The following is a 19,105-nucleotide window of genomic DNA, read 5'->3' as shown; positions in this document are numbered from 1 at the left end:
ATAAACCTCAGCCAACTTCTCACTTGGGTTTGTAGTCATTTTTGCAAAATTTGTGAGGTCCATGTCATGTACTTCAGCCTGCACAGATCCACAAGAACAATGCAACTGTACACACTCTGAGGGAGCTCAACACACACTGTAGTGAAAAAACAGCAGGAGCCCAACTCTGCTTGTGTAAGACTCCTGGATACTCTCAAGAGCTGAAGGATTTTACTGTCCACTTTCTCCTACTGCATTTACAATAATCAAGTCTCATACACCTCTTCAACATCCATTGCTCCCACTCTCTGGGGCTTACAGACTGCTCAGAATCCCGCTTACCCTCACGCTGAAACACAAAGTCAAACTCAGCGCAGGGCTATCAGCCAGACCTCTAAGCAGCATACAGGCACGTGACACTCCTTGATCTCAGTGTTGCCAACGGTCTAAACATTTTTAAACTCCCAATCTTTAAAATGAATGCAAGTTTGATGGGCTTTTTGGTTTGGGTGGGGATTTTTTGTTTTGGGGTTTGCTTGGTGGTGGGGGTGTGTGGTTTTTTGGTTTGTGGTTTTTGGTTTTGGGGTTTTTTTGGGGGGGTGGGTGAGGCAGGGACAGTGTTACTGTCCTCAAACTCACTGACTTCCAGATAAAGAAAAAGGCATTTTGCTCCCTCGACAGTCAAAGCCTCATCACAGTGACATTGTACATAGAGCCTTGTGCAGGAAAGACTTGCTTTTCAGCTGCTGTTGTGTCAGTTAGCTTCCAGTCCAAGGAAAAGGCTGGGTACTTGGAATTCAGTTTTAAACTCGCTCACAACCCAATGCAACTGTAAAATTCCACATCCACATAAGAGAAGGCAAAGCTTCTGAATATGCTCAGAATGAACTTTCATCAGCTAAAAATGCTGTAACTTTACACAAACAAGCAACTGTGGAGATAAAGCAAAGTCTAGGTTATTTAGCTATTGCACAGTGAAGAGTCAAAAGGGTAGCATAAGGGGTTTTTTTCAGAGCACTGAGACACATTCCTATAACTATTAGTACTTAAGAGTTCGAGTTATTTTTCCCTTCAGTAACTCCTCTACTAAATGAAGTGGATTTTTGCAAATGAGACACTGCCTGTCTTTCAGTCACAGCATAATGCAGTCTAGGCAATAAATTCTTTCCTACTGTTTGCTTTGCAATTACAATTCCTCACTGATATCATAACTCAACACAGTAATAAAAAAATAATCAGTATTTATCTAGTGCCTTTGGATTAAAACTTTTCTTCCACTGTCAAAATAAAGCAGAAGTTAGCTGGTTTTAAAGGTTGTGAAACATACCCAGACAAGGAGCAACAGATTTCTTTTCACTGTTCCACAGTAGCCCAGCATTCCAACTATGATGAGGAAACAGCAGACTGCAATCATGACCGGGTGGATCACAGGAAAGTAAGTCAAAATGACAGCCTCCTCCACCCTAAAACCAATCAGATCCATAATCAAAAAAAGCATGACCACACAAAAACGGTACAAAAGAAGAACGTAATACAGCCATTAAAACAAAAATGGTGAATTAGTAGATGCGTTCTTTCCAGTGCCCTACACGTTTCACAAAAACCTCTTCTATATGGTTTTAAAGTCAAATACTGCATTCAGGTACCAGAAAGTAATGCATCACCCAAAATCTCTTTGGAGTGAAGGTGATCTTCCTGTCCTGCACTTGCATGGTATGTAGCACAATGAGGCCCTGTTCCATCACTAGGGCTCACAAGCACTGCTGTAACAAAATTAACAGCATTCCTAAATCGCTGGACTAAAAAAATGTATTCAAAACTAAACAGTAATATAATATGGGCCAAAAATTGATCCCTGTCGGAAGAGAAAGTATAGGAATAAAACAACACTGAATTCATACCTTTTTAACTGAAGCCAGAAATTGTGGCAAAAATACACTTTTCAACAAAACAATAATTAGCTCAACAGAAGACTACTTAATTCTAGAGATCTTAAGTAGGAAACTTGCAGTACAGAATGAATGATACATACTGCAATCAATCACCCACACAGATTAATAGGTTTAACGAAAGTTTTACCTTGTTTCTGCAGTTAAAGTGAGAACATTATTCAGGTAGTCTCTCATCCAAGCAGAAACACCTAATACACTGATGGACATCAGCTAAAAAGAAAAGATGAAGTTACTTATCATGCATTTTTTAGAAAATTGCAAGAGCATTCATAACTTAAGTAGAGGATCAATTATCAGGAACGTATTTCATGCATTTACTTATCCAAACAGCATACTGTCACCAAAACTGTACTTCTATACACTCAGAGTTGGTTTGCTGCCCAAGTGTTTGGGGAGCCAGTGACAATAATCTTCTCTTCCAGTATGCATAATTAATGCCTGGAATACCTTCTCGTCCACCCAGTGATGCTACTGCTGGCTCAAGTCCTCCTGCTGTACATCATACCACAGAAACAACAGTGAGACTTTATGCGCCTAAAATCAGTGACTTTCTTCAGGACTTACAGGTGGTATCCACCAGTCTGTATGAAACCATGCTCAGATACACAGCCAGTGAAAAATAACCTGAAACCCCATGCAAAATACAACGGTACTGATACATAATAGGAGATGAGATTTATCTTGGGGTTAAATTTAGAAGATTCTGATACTCTCACTTATTCAAATAGTCAAACCATGAACACTACACCTCAGCTTCCTGAACTGTAAAATGACAGTAAAACTCAATGCACTTTCAGTTATAAATCCCAGATCATCAAAGTGTTTGGGTACCTAACCTGCCAAGCACTTGAGAGGCATAAAGCCACTACACTTTGACCAGGACTGCTCCTACAGCAAGTAAATCCCCGAGACTAAAACCACTTAGAATTGCCTCCACACCTTGGCAGACCCAGATTTCTATCACCTGATGCCATCATGCACTCCAGCACACCTGGGATCTACCAGTAGAAGCTCTGGCCTCTGATTTTTTTGAGAAGCCAAACCTGAATTACACGGTCAGAACACATCTGCTACATTGAGACAGCACCAGCTCTTCTGTTGGTAGGTACCGCTAGAGGACAAGACGCTCACCACGGCACTGGTCCATGCACTTTGCACTGGGCTAGGTAAGCCAGTGTGCTCTTCATCCCGGAGGAGGGCTCACAGAACAGTGGCAGTCATCCCCACCTCTGTGCATGCTCTCTGGCCCCCAGAGCACCACCTGTCCTCCTGCATGCACAGGGCAGACAAGAGCCACTGCTCCCCAAACAGAAGGTGAGACACACAGCTATAAACTCCTTCAAGGAGAGGAGGGAACCACTAAGCTTTTCTACAAAATGGAGAAAAGGCAAGGTTACTAATGCCACTGCGTACTTCCCGGATCATTTCAGGGAATTCAGTTGGTTTACTACACACAAAGAATTTAGGAATAGTGGTCTCACATGGGCACCTAAGCCTGAACTACAGCTCAGGGTCTGAACCTGGCAGATTCAGGACTTCAGAAGCACCACTGCCTAGCTGAGGGAGGGAGACCTAAGCATGCTGGCTCTCCTGAATGCTACTGTTTTCATGCACTGCATAGGTGTATGCCAGGAAACCTCAGCATTATACCACCTGCATCTTAAACCAGCGAATCTCCCCTGTTGCCTTCAACAGCTAGCTTCCCACACACCGTATTTCCCTAAAGTCGTTATGAAGGATAGATAAGTTAAAAGGTTCAAACTTAACACCTTCAAAATTTGCCTTTAAAATTTCAAGGGAAGTCCCAGTGGCTACTCCACATCTTCCTCCTGCTTTTCAAAAGGGATGCACAAAGTACAGGCACTGCCTTGGTTCTGTGTGGTGCCAGCAAGAGCCCTGGGAGCTTGGCATGCTGCAAGCATAGTCCTGAAAGCTAGTGCACACTACAAGTCTATGTACACACATGTCCTTTATGCTCTGTGGGATCTATTTTGGTTGGTAGAGCAGGAGTAAAGAGCATTTTCTGTTGTGTTACTTGCAGGGAGCTGCAGGAGCAAGGAAAAGAAGATGACTAGAATGTCCTTCTAGATGGACTCCTCAACAATGGCTACCTCCTTGGAAGAAAGCATCAGGAAATATATCACACTAGCAATAAAAACACATTTCTAACACTAAGAGAGGTAAAGAAGACTACAACCAGCCAGCCTAACCTTCTCACGGTAAAAAAGCAACTGGCAACATTTTTAACCCTCCACATCTCCCTGCAAGTCTTCCTGATACACACAGATAAATTGTTAGCTCACACTTCCACTCTATTTATAGTAAAATACTTGAGATAAATTTGGTTACGCTGCTTTACAGCAGTGGTGCTCAGGAGTGAGAAGACCATCAAAACCACACTCCTCAGCAACTTTTAGTAAGAGCCAGATGGTCCTGCTACAAAAACTGTTACCAGAAAAATGTTTACTTGGTAAATAATACTATTCCTCCCATACCAGACTGGTGGACTGCCTAGTCCCCACTCTTCATTAGGAACTCACAGGCTGCACTCATTTTCCTTCAGCCTTCAGTATGCAGCAATACATTCCTGTACAGCAATGAGAGGTGGATTCCTTGGAAAAAGGCAAGAGATCGCTTCTTCAGCGGAGGCACGATTTGGCAGGCAAAAGAGTCACCACAAGGGTACTGGAGCCTGCAGGTTATTTGGCAACAGATGGAAGATGACGGAGCAACCAGGTAAAAGGCAGAGGGGACAGAAAGGACTTCCCAGAGATCAAAAGCAATGAGCAGAATCAAGCCACTGAGAGAACCATTCAGTTTGCTGGAAGAAAGGACTTGCATTCAAAGGCAAATGAGGAAGGAGAACTTTTGTTTCTGCTCTGCCTGCCTAGGTTGAGTTTTCTCTACCTAGATACGTATTTTTGCTCACATAAAATCAGTGAGAGGAAAGCGTAGGCAGACGCATCTCCAAGCTGTGGCCAACAGACAGCCACATGACTTCTACACAAACACTTAATGACCGTATCATGAAACATGACTGATTTCATTTATGAATGGCAACTGGAAGAAAAGGACTGCTTCCTTTCACCTAGGAAACATAACCTTCACCAATAATGTAACTATATGAATACTTCAGCTCATAAGAACAAGCTCTCTATGAAAGGTCTCTCACTTCATTCAAAAAGCTTGTAGCCATTTAGGTCCCCCTGGCTGTTCTCCTTCAGTGTAAATTGCTAACAATCAATTCCTACTGTTTCTTGCCAGACATAAAGTACATGCTAGAAAATTCCCTCTCTCTGTAAACCCTGTGAGAGCCACACTACAGCTCACCCACTCACCTACCCTGTGCCCTGAATGATCTCACCGCCACTAACTTCTTCAGATGTTACTGACTTCTGTCTTAGAACGCACGTATGGTATCAACACACAAGCTAGCTCAGCACTACTCTAAAAACATACACACACAATGCCTTACCTCGATGCTACACAGACGCTACAACACAGATTACCTGTGCAACACCCTTCTGCCAATCAGACAAATTCCTTGGGAGAGAAGTCCAAAGTGAATTATTACTCCAAATAATCCAAAAAGCCAGAGGGCTGTGACACACTGAATTTACATCTATGAAAGTCAGCAACACTCAAACTGAGGCGGCACAAAGACATGACTCAGAAAAAGAACAGGCAAATACTCCAGAAGCTTCTCTTGAACAAAAAAACAAACCCAAAAAACCACAAAAGAGGCCCATGGAAAAGCACGCTGTGGTAACTCAAAAAAAAAAACCCAATTCAGCAATAGATTGATTACAAAAGGTATGTTTTATGGCACATAACCCAGCAAAAGCTTAGCAGCTCTTCGCTAGCAGAGGAAAGTGCTGGGAAAAAAGTCCTATTCCCCTTAGATCAGCAGAAGTGAGCCTTCGGGCAGGAACACCCTGCAGGATGAAAGATGTATTCACAACACCAGACTGCCCTGCATAATGATGACTGATGTTTACCTTAATAACAAAAGATTATCAAGCCCTAACTCATACCCATCAATCAACTTGCTCACCTGCTTTATAGACACAAGGGAATCATGAGAACACAACACTGACCTCCACGGCCTCCTGTTTACAGCTCAACATGCACATGTGCTGCCCTGTAAAAGCACTAAGCATCCTCAAGGGCCAGCTGACATCAAGGAGGCTCCAGGCACCCACCACTTCACACCACCTCTGGCAGAGGCAGATCTTCAGCCAGCAGCACAGGAGTTACATGAACACCAGCAGCACAACTCAGCCCATGCACTTAGCAGGCATGAATTGTAACAACCTCCCGAAAAAACCTGCTGTGCATCCAAACCTACTAGCAAAGAACAGCAGTCCCATCACTGCAGTTCACTGCCATGTGATTTTCAAGGAGTCATGGACAGGGGCAAGGTCCTGATTACAAGTTTTGTTGGTTTATTTGGAGGAAGGCAAAAAGGCAGGCTTAAAAAACTGACAGCCCCGACTTCAGCCATTGTTTTGTAACTAATTTAGATGTAAAACACAGTTAGAAATCTGTATCAAGCAATCAGACGAAAGCCCGTAAGTTTTGAGAAATAAAACTACGAAGATAATTCTCACCACATTAGCAGTTACATCATTTCACCAAAAAGTTTTCATCCAAGCTTCTCTGATGACAGCCAGTCTGCTGTGCTGTAAACATAGTATGATAGGCAGTAAAACATGTTTATTTGTTGCAGCTGGCTGCACAAGTCACTATGGGTTTCATCCTGAATTGTCACAGTATGTTATATAGCCATCAACAAGACACTGAAGAGTTTACAAAACTGCCTGCTGTCATACCCTATTTTAAATGTATTTTCACACTGATTAAACAACAGTAATAAATCATATTTTTATATACAACCAATATGCAGATCACACAATAAAGTACTGAATTTCCAAACTAATCTATGAAGTTCTTAAAGCTACTAGAGCTCTCTTAGGCAACTGAATTATAATATCTAACAACAGCTCAAACTATTAGGAGTGGTCACTTCCAAGCATATTTTAAATTACCTTTAGAACTCTTTTATATAAATTATGCATAAAAATGAAAAAAATGTCAATTTGTATTTTATTCATTAAGTAGCTACTTTAAGCCCTTATTGTGACAGTCCTACTCATAATGTCTTTGAGGTCACACCTAAACTGCAAAATAAATGTGTGTTTTCAATTAATAGATGAACATGGATTTCTGTCTTTGAGGGAGTAAGACTAATTGCTGTCGCTATGTGCACACTTGTTTTTCATTCTTTCGTTATTTCTGGCATTCAAAGATTAAAAGTATCTTCTATATTAAAAATCACACAGCATTCTTTTTATGATAACAGATGTGGCAAACAACTTCAGGCTACGCTCTGGTACCTGTACAAAATGCTGACTAGCCGCACTTCAGAGCAACTTGCTTTGCAGAAAAAGGTTTCCAGCTCCAAGGAAATTACTTCCCAGACATGACAACATTCATCAGAACATGTCCTTTAATTTTAGTAAAGAAATCAACCTTGAGAATTTTTTTCAGTTAAAACTGATTTGGGTAACCCAAGCTGTGACTTGCCAAAGGGGGCATGGGGATAAATCACTACCAGGTTGTGAACAGAACATGTTGCAAAGGTTTCACAGAATTTTCACAATTAGGGTCAATACTCAGATCATTGAACAAACATAGATGACTCAGATCCCTGGATAAACAGACAACTACATTTTTTTTGTGAGGGAGAGGCATAAGGGCAGGGGAGAGCAGGACTGGAGGTCTTGTTTTTCTGTATTACTTGGCAAAATCATTGAAATCTTTAGAGAAAGGGTGGCCTATAAAAAAAAAGGAAATTCCCCTATTCCCCACTAATGCACTTTTTATTCTACAGACATGCCAACTTTTTGTTTTAGCTAAGCTTCCTACACAGGGTTATGCCTTGGTGCCCTCCCACATGCAAACAGCTGAAGCATGTACGTATTTGCACTTTGAATCTGCCTTTGCTTGCACAGCTGCAACACTGAGTTAACAACCTGCTCTGCGTTTGGCACAGGCTAGAACTTGCACGCTTCGCAATAAGGCAACTGCCAGAGCCCTGACAGACTGCTAACGGGTCACCCTCCCAGGGGAAGCAAGCAGGTTTCCCAGCAGTTAGCTGTGCAAGGCTCCTACAGCAGCCCAGCATAAGGAACAAGTGAGAACCCACCTAAGCAAACAGGTCGAGGTACAGTTGATCTACCACCCAGTTCTACTGAGTGTCAGACCTACATATCAACTTCTGGGCTGTGTAGCACAAGGGTACATTAAAAGCAGAGGGACAAGAAAGTGCAAACATTTCTCCATCCATCCTCTCTATGACTACCTAGGCACTGCACTTCTTGTTAGGACATGATTTGCGCCACTCTTCCCTCAAAAGTAAGCATCACACTGTCAAGAGACCTTTTGCCTTTGGGGAGGCAGAAGCATGTGCTGCTGATTGTGGGCAATTTGCAGCAATGCTCAGAGCTCATGTCCAGATCCATATCGCAAGCCACACACCAATGTCAATACAATACACCTTTACATATACACGATATACTCTTAATTATATTTTCTGTAGGAGCTTGTTTTTGTTCCCAGACAGCAGCCTACCTTGCAGATGGCAGGCAAATTATTTTTAAACCCAGGATATGTAACTGGAAGACAGGTATGAAAAAAGAATTATGTATTACATACATCCACAGGATGTATGTATCAGCTGGCTGTCAGCACATCACTTAACTTTCCCGTTTTACATGTGAATACCCATGAGCACACAAAGATGACTAAAATGAACCATCATTTTTAAGTAAATCACACATTCCTACAAAACTGCACAAAATTAAACTGTCCCCTGTACCTTGGGAAATAGCTACAAGAGATTAAAAAATTGGTCTTATTCATATGAGCCTTGTCTAGTGTCTACCACAGACTCTTAAAATGATGATGGAAAATCTTCACAATACAGAAGCAGTGCCTGGGGATTCATGAATAATTGGGTAGCTATCTTCTACAGAAAGAGATGCAAATTTAAAGAAAAAAAAATATGCAACTACCTTAAGGCCAGATGGAGCTTCCCAGTTCTGCTGGAGATCATGGCTTACCAGTATAAGCATATAGTTTGAAGTTTTTCCATCCTCTTGAGCTATGAGCTCAAATGTAGCCAGCACAGGTTTGTCCCTTTATCCTCAAGGTTGATGCAATGAGTTGCACATAGTTAGTTGTGAGGATTATCCAAGAAACGTCTGTGCTTTCACTGAATTCTGAAAGCCAATTAAGAAGCATATTAACGTCATTTCTAACATTAGGATGGGCTCTGGGTTTATTTTGTCCTTTCCATTATCACAGCAAGCCACTCTTTTTTCAGAACAGTTTTGCAGAGACTCATCTACCAATTCACTGTTGACATGCCATGTGGGGTGAGCCATATCATCCACAAAGATATGTGGGATAAAAGGTTATACAGCGGTAGATATAAAGTTGACTTACGGCAGAACTCTGCTTTGCTTTGTTAGGACATGGTCTGGTAATGCAATGATGTGATACAAATAACACAGCCTAAAGACACCAGAACATGAAAGATTTCTCAAAGACCAGAATTAAAAGTTTTTCTCATCCTTTAAATCTCCTCGTATAGCGTGCTCTGCTGAATGCATTCCTTTAAAAGATACCATTTTCCCACAGAAGCCAGAGTTACTCTTGCATGGCTTTTAGATATTTTCTTTATACAAGAATGATAAGAAAATAAAATTCCGATTACACAGGTCTACACTGCAGACTCTAAAATCAGACTGTACTAGCCTAGACTTAATCCCATGTTTACACTGCTCCAGGTACCCAGCCAGGCAGCGTTCATTTCAATGAATATTATTAGTCACTTAAACTCCTTGAAAACTTGACCCAAACACTGTCCATTCCAAGTACCTACAAATGCCATCAGTGAGTGGAAATTGGAAAGAAGCAGAAACACAACTTCTATGCAGAATCTCATTCCACAGAAGGGAGAATAGACTATTTCTTTCTCATGTCAAGTACATTTGAAAAATGAAGCAAAAAAATACTAGTTTTAACACACACATTTGAGGTTGGAAAAAGAAGGAAATACAGTACTACTGCTTCCAGCCACCCTTAGTGCTTCATTGCACGATGCTAACATTCCCTTGCTCTGGGTTCTCCGGTGGTACACATAGCTAAAACTAGGAAGATTTAAGTGTACAAACTATTCAAAACAAAAGGAAAACTAAACTGGAAGCTTGTCCCTCCTTCATTGTATGTGATTTTTTTTTTTTTTTTTGTCACAAGCACAAATTCAAGATAGTTGCAAAACAATTTCCATTACCTGCAAGAAGGGTTTATTGGCTGCAACCACACAGCCAAAGTTAGATGGCACTGCTACGCACATGAAGGAAAACTTAGGCACCGCTCAGCAGAAATAGCTATCACCAGGTGGAAAAACCTCACAGAGTGAAGGATGTGGCAACGTTGCTAACTTGGCTCACACATCCACTGGCACTATCAATCATGGGTTAAGAGATCCTCACCACCTAGGACGCAGTCATCTGCAACTTACAATCTTGATACGTCCAAGCCACTGCAGTACCATCATACTTAGTTACAACTGACATAAAGGTAGCTGCCCCTCTTTTCTGCCTCACATGCTCACCAGGAATAAAAAAGCTCACAGTCTTCTCAAGGTAGAAAGGTCTATACGTTTTCCTGCACATTAGCTATACTTTGCTTTTTATAAAAAAAATGAAAAAATTGACACAAAAAAAATGTGCTGCTTTTACTTGCATCTACGATCACTACCTAGTCCATGTATTTTGACTATTTATAATTTTTTTTTTAAAGAATACGCATGGCTGAGCTGCCAAGTAAAACAGGCCTATGCCTCTCACAGCTATTGCTTTGCTTAATCCGCTACTATTGTAAGCAGCCAGTAGACTGATTTTTTTCCTGTATTCAGCCCCATTTTCCAGTTCCTGTTCTGCCCTAGGGGTCACTGTGCTTGGATAATCTCCTGTTACGCCTGTGCCATTATTTTGAGCTGGCCATGTTCTGCCACTGAAGGTCTCCCTAGCATGCTTGCTTGTGAAGGTGGTTTAATTGGGAAAGAGACCACAAAGCACTGAGCAACAATGGCAACACTGCAAAATGTGGCAGGGAGGATTTCTGTGAGGACAAGTTACACAGTGCTCAAAATGAACGAAGATAGTCATTTTACATCCATGACCGCTACTGAGCTGGAACAGAGTCAGTAGCTTGCTGATACAGAAAACCCCTACCAGAAGGAAAGGCCCTGTAGTCTCATAAACTGCCTAAAATACATTTGTAGAACTACCAAAACTAAATTTCTCTAAGTCCTGACACACATGCTATCTAGAGATAATAAAGACCAGTACTGCCACTAAGAACAGAAAATTAGGAAGCAGTAGTAGGCATGTCTTCTCTAAAGCACCCCTAAGTTAATCTGCTTAGTTAAGCACTAAGTCTTCACTACAAAACACCAAATCACCCATTTTTGGAGGGCCCCCCCTTTTTATTAGGCTGTCCAGAATGTAATATGCTGCAAATAGTGTTACAAAGCATGAGGCGAGATACCTGCAGGCATCAAGTTGTGTTAGTTTCATAAATTACCTTAAGAAATTATGGTTATTTATATTTGAGTATAACAGAATGAAACCAAATGTTAACTGCGGAATTTAGTCTGAAGGATATTCCTTGTCCACAGCACTGTCAAAAAAACTCTTATGAAATTAGAAGGCTGAGGAGGTGCTGAAACTGCAACTCCCGTTGCTTTGAGACATCTTGAAGTCAGAGGCATGATTCAATTGACCCTGGAAACAGCTTCCAGAATGGTATCATCAGGTCTATTACCACAGTCAGCCACTTAATCAACAATTAGAGCACTGACAACAAATTGTTCCCACCTCGGAAGAAAACTCCTTTCAAGATCTGCTGCAAGTTGCAGCTCCAGAAGTACCAATCCATTCACATAAATCCAGTGCTTTTCTGGAGCAGTAAAGGCAGTACATCGATTGGTCCATTATCAAAACAGGATGAACTATTATGAGCCTTAGGTTTCCAGTTGATTGCTTATGAATTATTCACATCTAAGCAGGCTTCAGCCCAAAAATGACAAAACGCATGACAAACAAAATTGCCTTCCGCCCTCTCATGCACACACAGGTATATCACCCTGTCTACCATTCCACATCACAGCTCATCAGCTGAGCCCAGTAAAAAAAAAAATAAATTCTTTCTTTCCAAATAGATAGCATACAACTGTACACTTAAGAGTAACACTCTGGAGAAGCTACAAGGATGGCAGCAGAGTGACTGATAAGGTTCTCTCACTTCTCTGCTGCTGTAGGCTCTGCCAGCAACCAAATTATGAAGACACCAGTGTGCTGTGGCAACCATCCCCATCTTAAGTTTTTCAGCAATATTAATGGTCAGACTGGCCAGTTCTCTAGTGTGTAACATCTTCTTAAGGAGCTTCAGAGGCACTAGTCTGCCCTCACCAGGCTGGCAATGACAAATGTGGGAGTCTCGTCATACACACACTGGGACAGTTGCACACAGGACATGCCTGAAGCCCATTTCAGATGTTCCCTGCTAGGAGACTGACCATCAGACCCTACCAGACAGTGACTACTGGCTCTTGCACAGTTTTTGTCCAGACTTCAAAAGCTTTCAGCCCCCAGCCTGGAGAAGCAATCCTTTCTGTACAATGTCTGGTTAGACCTACTGCCAGACACTACTACAGTGAAACAAGGAGAGCGTGTCACCCTGCTCAAGCCAGGACTCTCAACCAAACCATGATTTTAAGAAGTCAACACACAGTTTGCACATCTTCATTGCTTCCAGCGAAATACTGATAAATGACACAGACACTGGGCACATTATCAACAGGCCTGAAGTCATTTGGAGGCAATGGCCCTTGGGAAGGAAGGAAGGAAGAGCAAGTGAAAAACCCTCCAAGACCGGTGTCCCAAATAAGGAGATCTGTACAGAGCCTGGAACCACAGCATCACTCTTGTCTTCACCTGCTGGGACAGAACCCACCATTCTCAGGAGGAACACTGCTGCACATTTTCAAGTGGCTGATCAAACCTCCTGACATCCAGCCCATAACCTGAGCTTTTATTTATCCAAGTAAGCACCAATATAAGCAAGCTAAAGCTTTCCAAAGGGAAGGAAGAGTGGCAGCAAGGGGAAATCATGGTCCCCATGTCCACACCAGTGCATAAGCACCTGCTGCCAAGGGAACTTTTCACAAGAAAACTTTGCCTCACAGGTCATGCTCCAATACTCAAAAAAGTCAGTGGCAAAATTCCCACTAAGCCAAACAGGAAAAAATTCAAGCTCTGCCAGAGGAGAGATACAGCAGATTTCACAACAAGCAGCTAGTAGCAGATCTGTATTTAGTTGTTAAATAACAGGACCAGATAAGAAGCAGAAAGAAGGTTTTTTACACACACATTCCTTCAAAGTCTGATGCAACTGCAATACACTCAACTACCCACCCACGTATTTCTTACCACACAATTCTAGCACACTTGGGTTTTTTTGCTTATTTGCTTATTTTAGTTTGAACCAAACCACTGCACTCATCTACTCTATAAAATGCATAGAACTCCAAATGGACTAGCCGACTTTTCATTTGAATTCCAACACCTTTAATTTTATATACATTATGGAAGAAAACTTCAACTCTTTGCAACATCTGTGAAGCAAGTCATCTGCAGTGCTGGCATTATTTAATTACATATTCACATGCTTCAGCACTATACAGATTTCACTTAGCTGCTTGAGTGTAATTTCCAGTGTCCTAGACTCAGCTAGGAAGATTATTAATTACAGGCATTTCTTACATTTTGGAGACAAGCATGGTAAGTTACTGCTTTCCTTCCTAGGATCTGTCATGCCACAGCAGACTCAAAAGATTCTTTTTCCTATACGACAGGGGGTGGAATTTACACTTTCTAGTTGAGGGTGATCTGAGACATCATTATTTAAAGGGAACAAAATCTAAAGAATGAGAAGTTACTTACAGCCATGAATGCTTTAAACCAAATCTAGACATGAATTAAGAATGGGCAAAGTTAACAGCAGCACCACGTGGTTAGGGCTGTTGCACTGCCAAGCTCAAAGGTGCTGTGTAGATCCGTATCTGAGGGCCACAACAGAAAAACACATGAACAAAACAGTAAGAAGGAGCAATATGACACGGCAAGGAACTAAAATCTGAGCAAAGAGAGTAGACACTTTTACACCTCCCAGGTGAAACCTTGATCTCCCTAGAGAACTGCAACACAATGCACTAGTTCCCCCCCAAAGATAAGGGCAGGCTTTCCCACACAGAGAAAGCATCTTGGATGAGAAATTAAGCACTCTCCTCCAGTATTAAGGCCTCCATCACCATGCAACAGACAGTGTGAGGGTATAACCTCACACGTAACCTGGGTACCACCTAAATGGCTACTTCAACTGCAAAAAGCCATCACTGAATAATAAATCTGATGGGACACAGCAGGCAACAAGCATGGAGGGCAAGGGAGAAAGAGCAAAGTAACTTTAAGGGGACAAAGACAGCCGTGAGTTAAGGTGTGAATAGGAACTGATAGGGCAGCTCAAGGCAGGAATCACAGGAAGCAGAGGAAAGCAGCAGACAGGCAAATGGCAGGACACGGTGTTTTCAACCATGTGGATGTCCATTCGCTCAACTCTAACAGCACACGTGTAAAAATCCAAAGTTGAACTTTGGTCAGTTAAACCCAGGCAACCTTCACCTTAAAAGAAAATACAGGATTTCACATTTTGTACCGTATCCAATGAAAACCATGTATGGTGTGAGAAAAAAATACCCATCATTTTTTAAAATAAAGATTTCCTCATCTCCTATCAAAGGGCTTTATTCCTACACTCACTACAGACATAACTTATTTTTCACCTTTATTAAGCCCAATATACAAAGCTACATACAACAGATTTTCAGATCACTTGCTTTATATAAAATCTACCATTCTGTACCAAATGCTGCTTAACGGTTTTCTCTCTCATTCATATTCTGATTTCCACCTAATTTTCAGTGATCGTGGGACTTCATCTCAATTCCATTATAAAATAAGCTTGGTCCCAGCCCATGTAATATCCCAGTGTCATTCAAGTCTACTGCACCTCAGGGGTCTGCCACCATGAACAGCTGTGTGATGCCATGCCTTTTGCCAATTCATCCCCTTACACTTATCCAGCATAAATATGAAATATTCAGGCGACGCAGATTTCATTTGGTGCAAGTGAGTAAGGAGTCTGAGCAATCTCCATTATGCTGTTTGTCCAGAGCTGTGAAACCTCAGGAGCAAGCGCCGATCACACCCACTTTTGCTGGAGAGAAAGGAGCCCTGCTGCTACAAATACAGCTTTGACTGAAGTGATGAAAACAAAAGAAAGAAATCACCCCAGGCCTTGCCTGCCAGTTAGGATCTGGCAGCTGAAAGCACAAAAGAGACTCTGAGCAAGGCCTTCGCGGAGCATCAGATACCTGCAAGAGCTCAGAGTTCAGCTTGGGTCACAGGATGCTCCGAAACTCATCCAGTCAGGAAGCCACAGCACCCGTGAATACTTCCCTCTTTCCGTATTATAGGTGCACGAATTCACACGTGTATTTATAACACTAGGTTAATACCAAATCTAATTTTACTTGCAACTGCTTTCCAAACACTTTTTTTTTTCTTTTTTTTTTTTTCCCCCCAGCGATCAGTACGCCCTTACGGGAGCTGCCTGGCACGGGGGACCCGCCAAGGGCAGCGCCGCTGCCCCTGCGCCAGCCCCGCGCCCAGAGGCCGCCGCGTCCCCGGCCCCACGCCGCCAGCTCGCCACCTGCCCGGGCGGCGGCGGCCCCCGGCCCGCTGCGGCCCCCGGCCCGGCCCGCTCCGCGTCGCTCCACTCACCCAGAAGAGGAGGTTGAGGGCGTAGAGCAGGCAGCGCAGGCACTTCACCGAGTCCTCCCTGGCCATGGCGAGCCCCCGCGGGAGACAGCCCCATCCTCTCACCACATCCTCCCTCCCGAGGCCGAGCCGCCAGCGCCCTGCGGGGAAGCAGCGGAGAGGGGTCGGGCGGGTCGCCCCCGCCGAGGAACCGGCGCGCAGGTGGAGGTGCCGAGCCGAGGCGAGCCGAGCCGCGGGGCAACCCTGCACCGGGAGCGGCCGAGCTCCGCGGGGACCCCCGCAGCGCCCACCGGCCGCCCACCCCCCGCAGCCTCCCTTCGCCTCCCGCCGCTCCCGGAGACAGCGATGGGCGAGGGCTTCTTAATAAAAATGAAACCGTGGAAAAGGGAGAAGCCGCGGGCTGCCCCAGGGGCGGAGCGGGACTGAGGGCAGCGAGGGCACGGCCCGGGGGCGCCGGTCTCCTCCCGCCCCGCAGCGGGGACGCGCCGCTTCGGGGAGGGCGGCCGGGGGACAGCGGCCACTCACCGCCCGGGCGCCCCCCTCACTCACTTCCTCCGGCGAGGACTCATCGGGACGCGGCGAGGCAGCGCAGCACGGAGCCGCGGCGCCCATGCCCGGCGGCCGGGCGCAGCCTCCAGCGGGGCACTGAGGCGAAGAACCCGGCGACTGCCCCCGGCCCCTCCGCCCCGCCCGCAGCGCTCCGCCGAGCCCGGCGGCGGCCAGCGGCACCCACACCGCCGCGCATGCGCCGCCGCCCGCGCCCGCCGGGTCCTAGCGCCGCCGCCGCGCTTCCCGCCCTGGCAGCGCCCCGCGGGGTGAGGCGGGCAGGCCCGGCGGGCGGCGGGGAGCGGGCAAGCGGCGGCCCCTCTGCGGCCTGCCGGCTGCGGGGGCGTACCTGCGGGGCGGAGTGGCGATGGCAGCGCGGGGCGTGTGCCGACTGCACTGGGAGCGACGGCGGGTGTCCGCGGGGGGAGCTGCGCCCGCCTGGGCGGCGGTGGCTGTCGGCCTGTGGGGCAAAGCCCAAAGGGGCAACAGCCCCGCACCCGGCCTGGGCTGCATCATTCCTTCAGGGGAGACGTTAGGCCGTGGGCTCGGACAAACTGAAGTACATGAAACCCCCCACCCGAACTGCGGCGTGTTGGCCCAGAGTGGCAAACACCTCACACAGCCCGGGGCTGCTCGCAAGGTTTCACAGGCCTTTCCTGAGTTTTCGGCGTTGTTGTGTCAGAAATTACACCTGCCGACACCAAACCCGGCCCTGGTCGTTGAGGGCCTGTCCCCCGCTCCCCACCCTCAGCAGCAAATACAGAAGTGCAACTGTATTGGTGATAAATTATTCCAGAAACTGGCAAAATCCGCACTTACTTAGGCAAAACGGCCATTGATTTGCCCCATGCTGTGCGTGGTCCTTACAGGCACCGCAACTAAGTTGAAAAGGTAATCCCATCTCTGAAATCTGCTAAAGTGTTGTTTCAATGTATATATCTCTCAATATTTCAAAAGGAAGAATTACAGCTTAAAACACGGAGTTACATGTGGATTAGCAAAGAATTTCCCATGAATACCTATAAAGGTGTTGCAGTGCCACCGGCACAAAAATTTGAAGAAAATACACTGAAAAAATGTTTCTTACCTAGAAGAGGAAAATGATCTTCACTACACATTATATGAAGACTGGTTTAACAACTGCTAGAGAAAGCTGGGAAAGAGGAAAAAAGGATGTAACGGATGAAAGCTAGCTCTTGCGAGGCCAAAGAAAAATCTGTTTCTTGAAGCACTAGAAACAATGACTTGAAAAAACACACAAACTCCAGATATTCAAATGCTTTTCACTGAGGCTGCTGGTGGAATCTCACTTTGGCTTTAATTTCCACATTTTCTTGGCATTAGTAATGAATTGGGGCAGACAGATTCTTCAGGTGTATTTATCCTCCCTTAAAAAGCAAGGAAAATGGACATGGATGGACATAAAATCCCATGCAACAGGGATTTTATGCCAAATTTATAGAAGTGAAAAGGGTAGTAAAGTTGAAAGTACTCAAGAATGTTGCAGAAATGTGGTGTGCAAAGATTTTTCTTCCTTGAAATTTTCTAAGCTTTAACTGCTATTTTGATCCTCTTTTCTGAAATCAAGAGCCCCTCCGGGAAGTGTAGTATGCCACATTTCTAATCTGCAGTGAATATTGCTAATTCCAAACCTAAGTAAAGCAAACTGCGCTAAAACAGATACTGTTAAAAGGTGGCATTGTACATTCATTGTGCTGTTTACATACCATTCATTCCTCTTATTACTGAAGACTTTGCTTGAACACAGTCAGCAAGACAGATCTTGCACAGGTACGGCATTTTCAGTGAACCCATGCCAGTTTACAAAAACAGTGTCAGTTTGCAACTGAGCTCCAGCCTTGTCTGAGGACAATACAGTCTGTTATAAACCAAATTAATTATAATTGACATGTTTGTGTTCATGATTGTACCTTGGGAGAAAACAAATTACCTGAGCAAGGTTTTATAAAAAATGCACAACAAAAATATTCAGTTATCTTACACCTGGTGATTTTTCTTGAAACATACCTAAAACAGAAAATGGGAAATTCTTTTACTTGTTTCAGATATTTTTTGGCTTAGAGCTCAACTATTCCCAGTGCATCAGGAATCTGATGCAAAGAAAAAGAAAATGGTTCTCTTGTTAAAAAGCTTACTAAAAATGTCACTTCAAGATTATATGTCTCTGAATATTCATTCTTGGAGGTCTTTGGTCATAAGATGCTCTCCGACTAATTTCTTGAAATTCCGTTACAATAACTCCACCACAAACATAAAAAGGTTCCCCTAGTTGGTTAAAGAGTTTTGCTATCATTTTGCTGTTAGCTAAAATCATTAGTTGTCCCAAAGAGATTTTGCTCAAAACCTAAAGAAAGCAGGTCCTATTTATGAATGCCTGCCAGATACCATAGGGCCCAGAGAAAGGTCCCTTTGGAATACTGCTTTCTACCAGACTGTCAAACTGTGAAATTTCCATGATGTCATCACTGGGAAAGAAATGCACAGAAAGTTCCCATGCATTCAAAACAGTAACTAAACTGGAAGTATTAGCTGATCACCCCCCAAAAAAATCAGGGAAACTACTATGCTGCTTCAGTACACTTTTTTGTTTGTTTGTTTTCCATTAAATTAAATACTTCAGATTTTATTTAGAGC

At 44.0% G+C, this 19,105-nt stretch overlaps 1 protein-coding gene across 4 annotated transcripts in view; it reads right to left on the bottom strand.

The window, feature by feature from the left end:
- Window positions 1–16,622, bottom strand: part of TSPAN12 (tetraspanin 12) — a 45,314-nt gene extending 28,692 nt beyond the window's left edge. Inside the window, exons 1-5 of one of the 4 annotated variants that reach the window (XM_055807591.1) lie at window positions 15,908–16,045; window positions 9,008–9,214; window positions 6,542–6,613; window positions 2,059–2,141; window positions 1,307–1,442 (exon numbers count right to left, since the gene is read on the bottom strand). In XM_055807591.1, coding sequence (XP_055663566.1) covers window positions 1,307–1,442; window positions 2,059–2,138 — 216 coding nt within the window. In that variant the 5' untranslated portion in view covers window positions 2,139–2,141; window positions 6,542–6,613; window positions 9,008–9,214; window positions 15,908–16,045. Of the gene's footprint in view, window positions 1–1,306; window positions 1,443–2,058; window positions 2,142–6,541; window positions 6,614–9,007; window positions 9,215–14,008; window positions 14,031–15,907; window positions 16,046–16,429 lie in introns of those variants that run through there. The other 3 variants (XM_055807590.1, XM_055807589.1, XM_027794010.2) reach the window with 3 other exon arrangements.
- Window positions 16,623–19,105: the final 2,483 nt, after the last annotated feature.

Source organism: Falco peregrinus, chromosome 6 (genome assembly GCF_023634155.1).
Source record: "Falco peregrinus isolate bFalPer1 chromosome 6, bFalPer1.pri, whole genome shotgun sequence".
NCBI classification, from domain to species: Eukaryota; Metazoa; Chordata; class Aves; order Falconiformes; family Falconidae; genus Falco; species Falco peregrinus.
The sequence above is the reverse complement of the archived record's forward strand: the minus strand, read 5'-3'. Positions and strand labels throughout refer to the sequence as shown.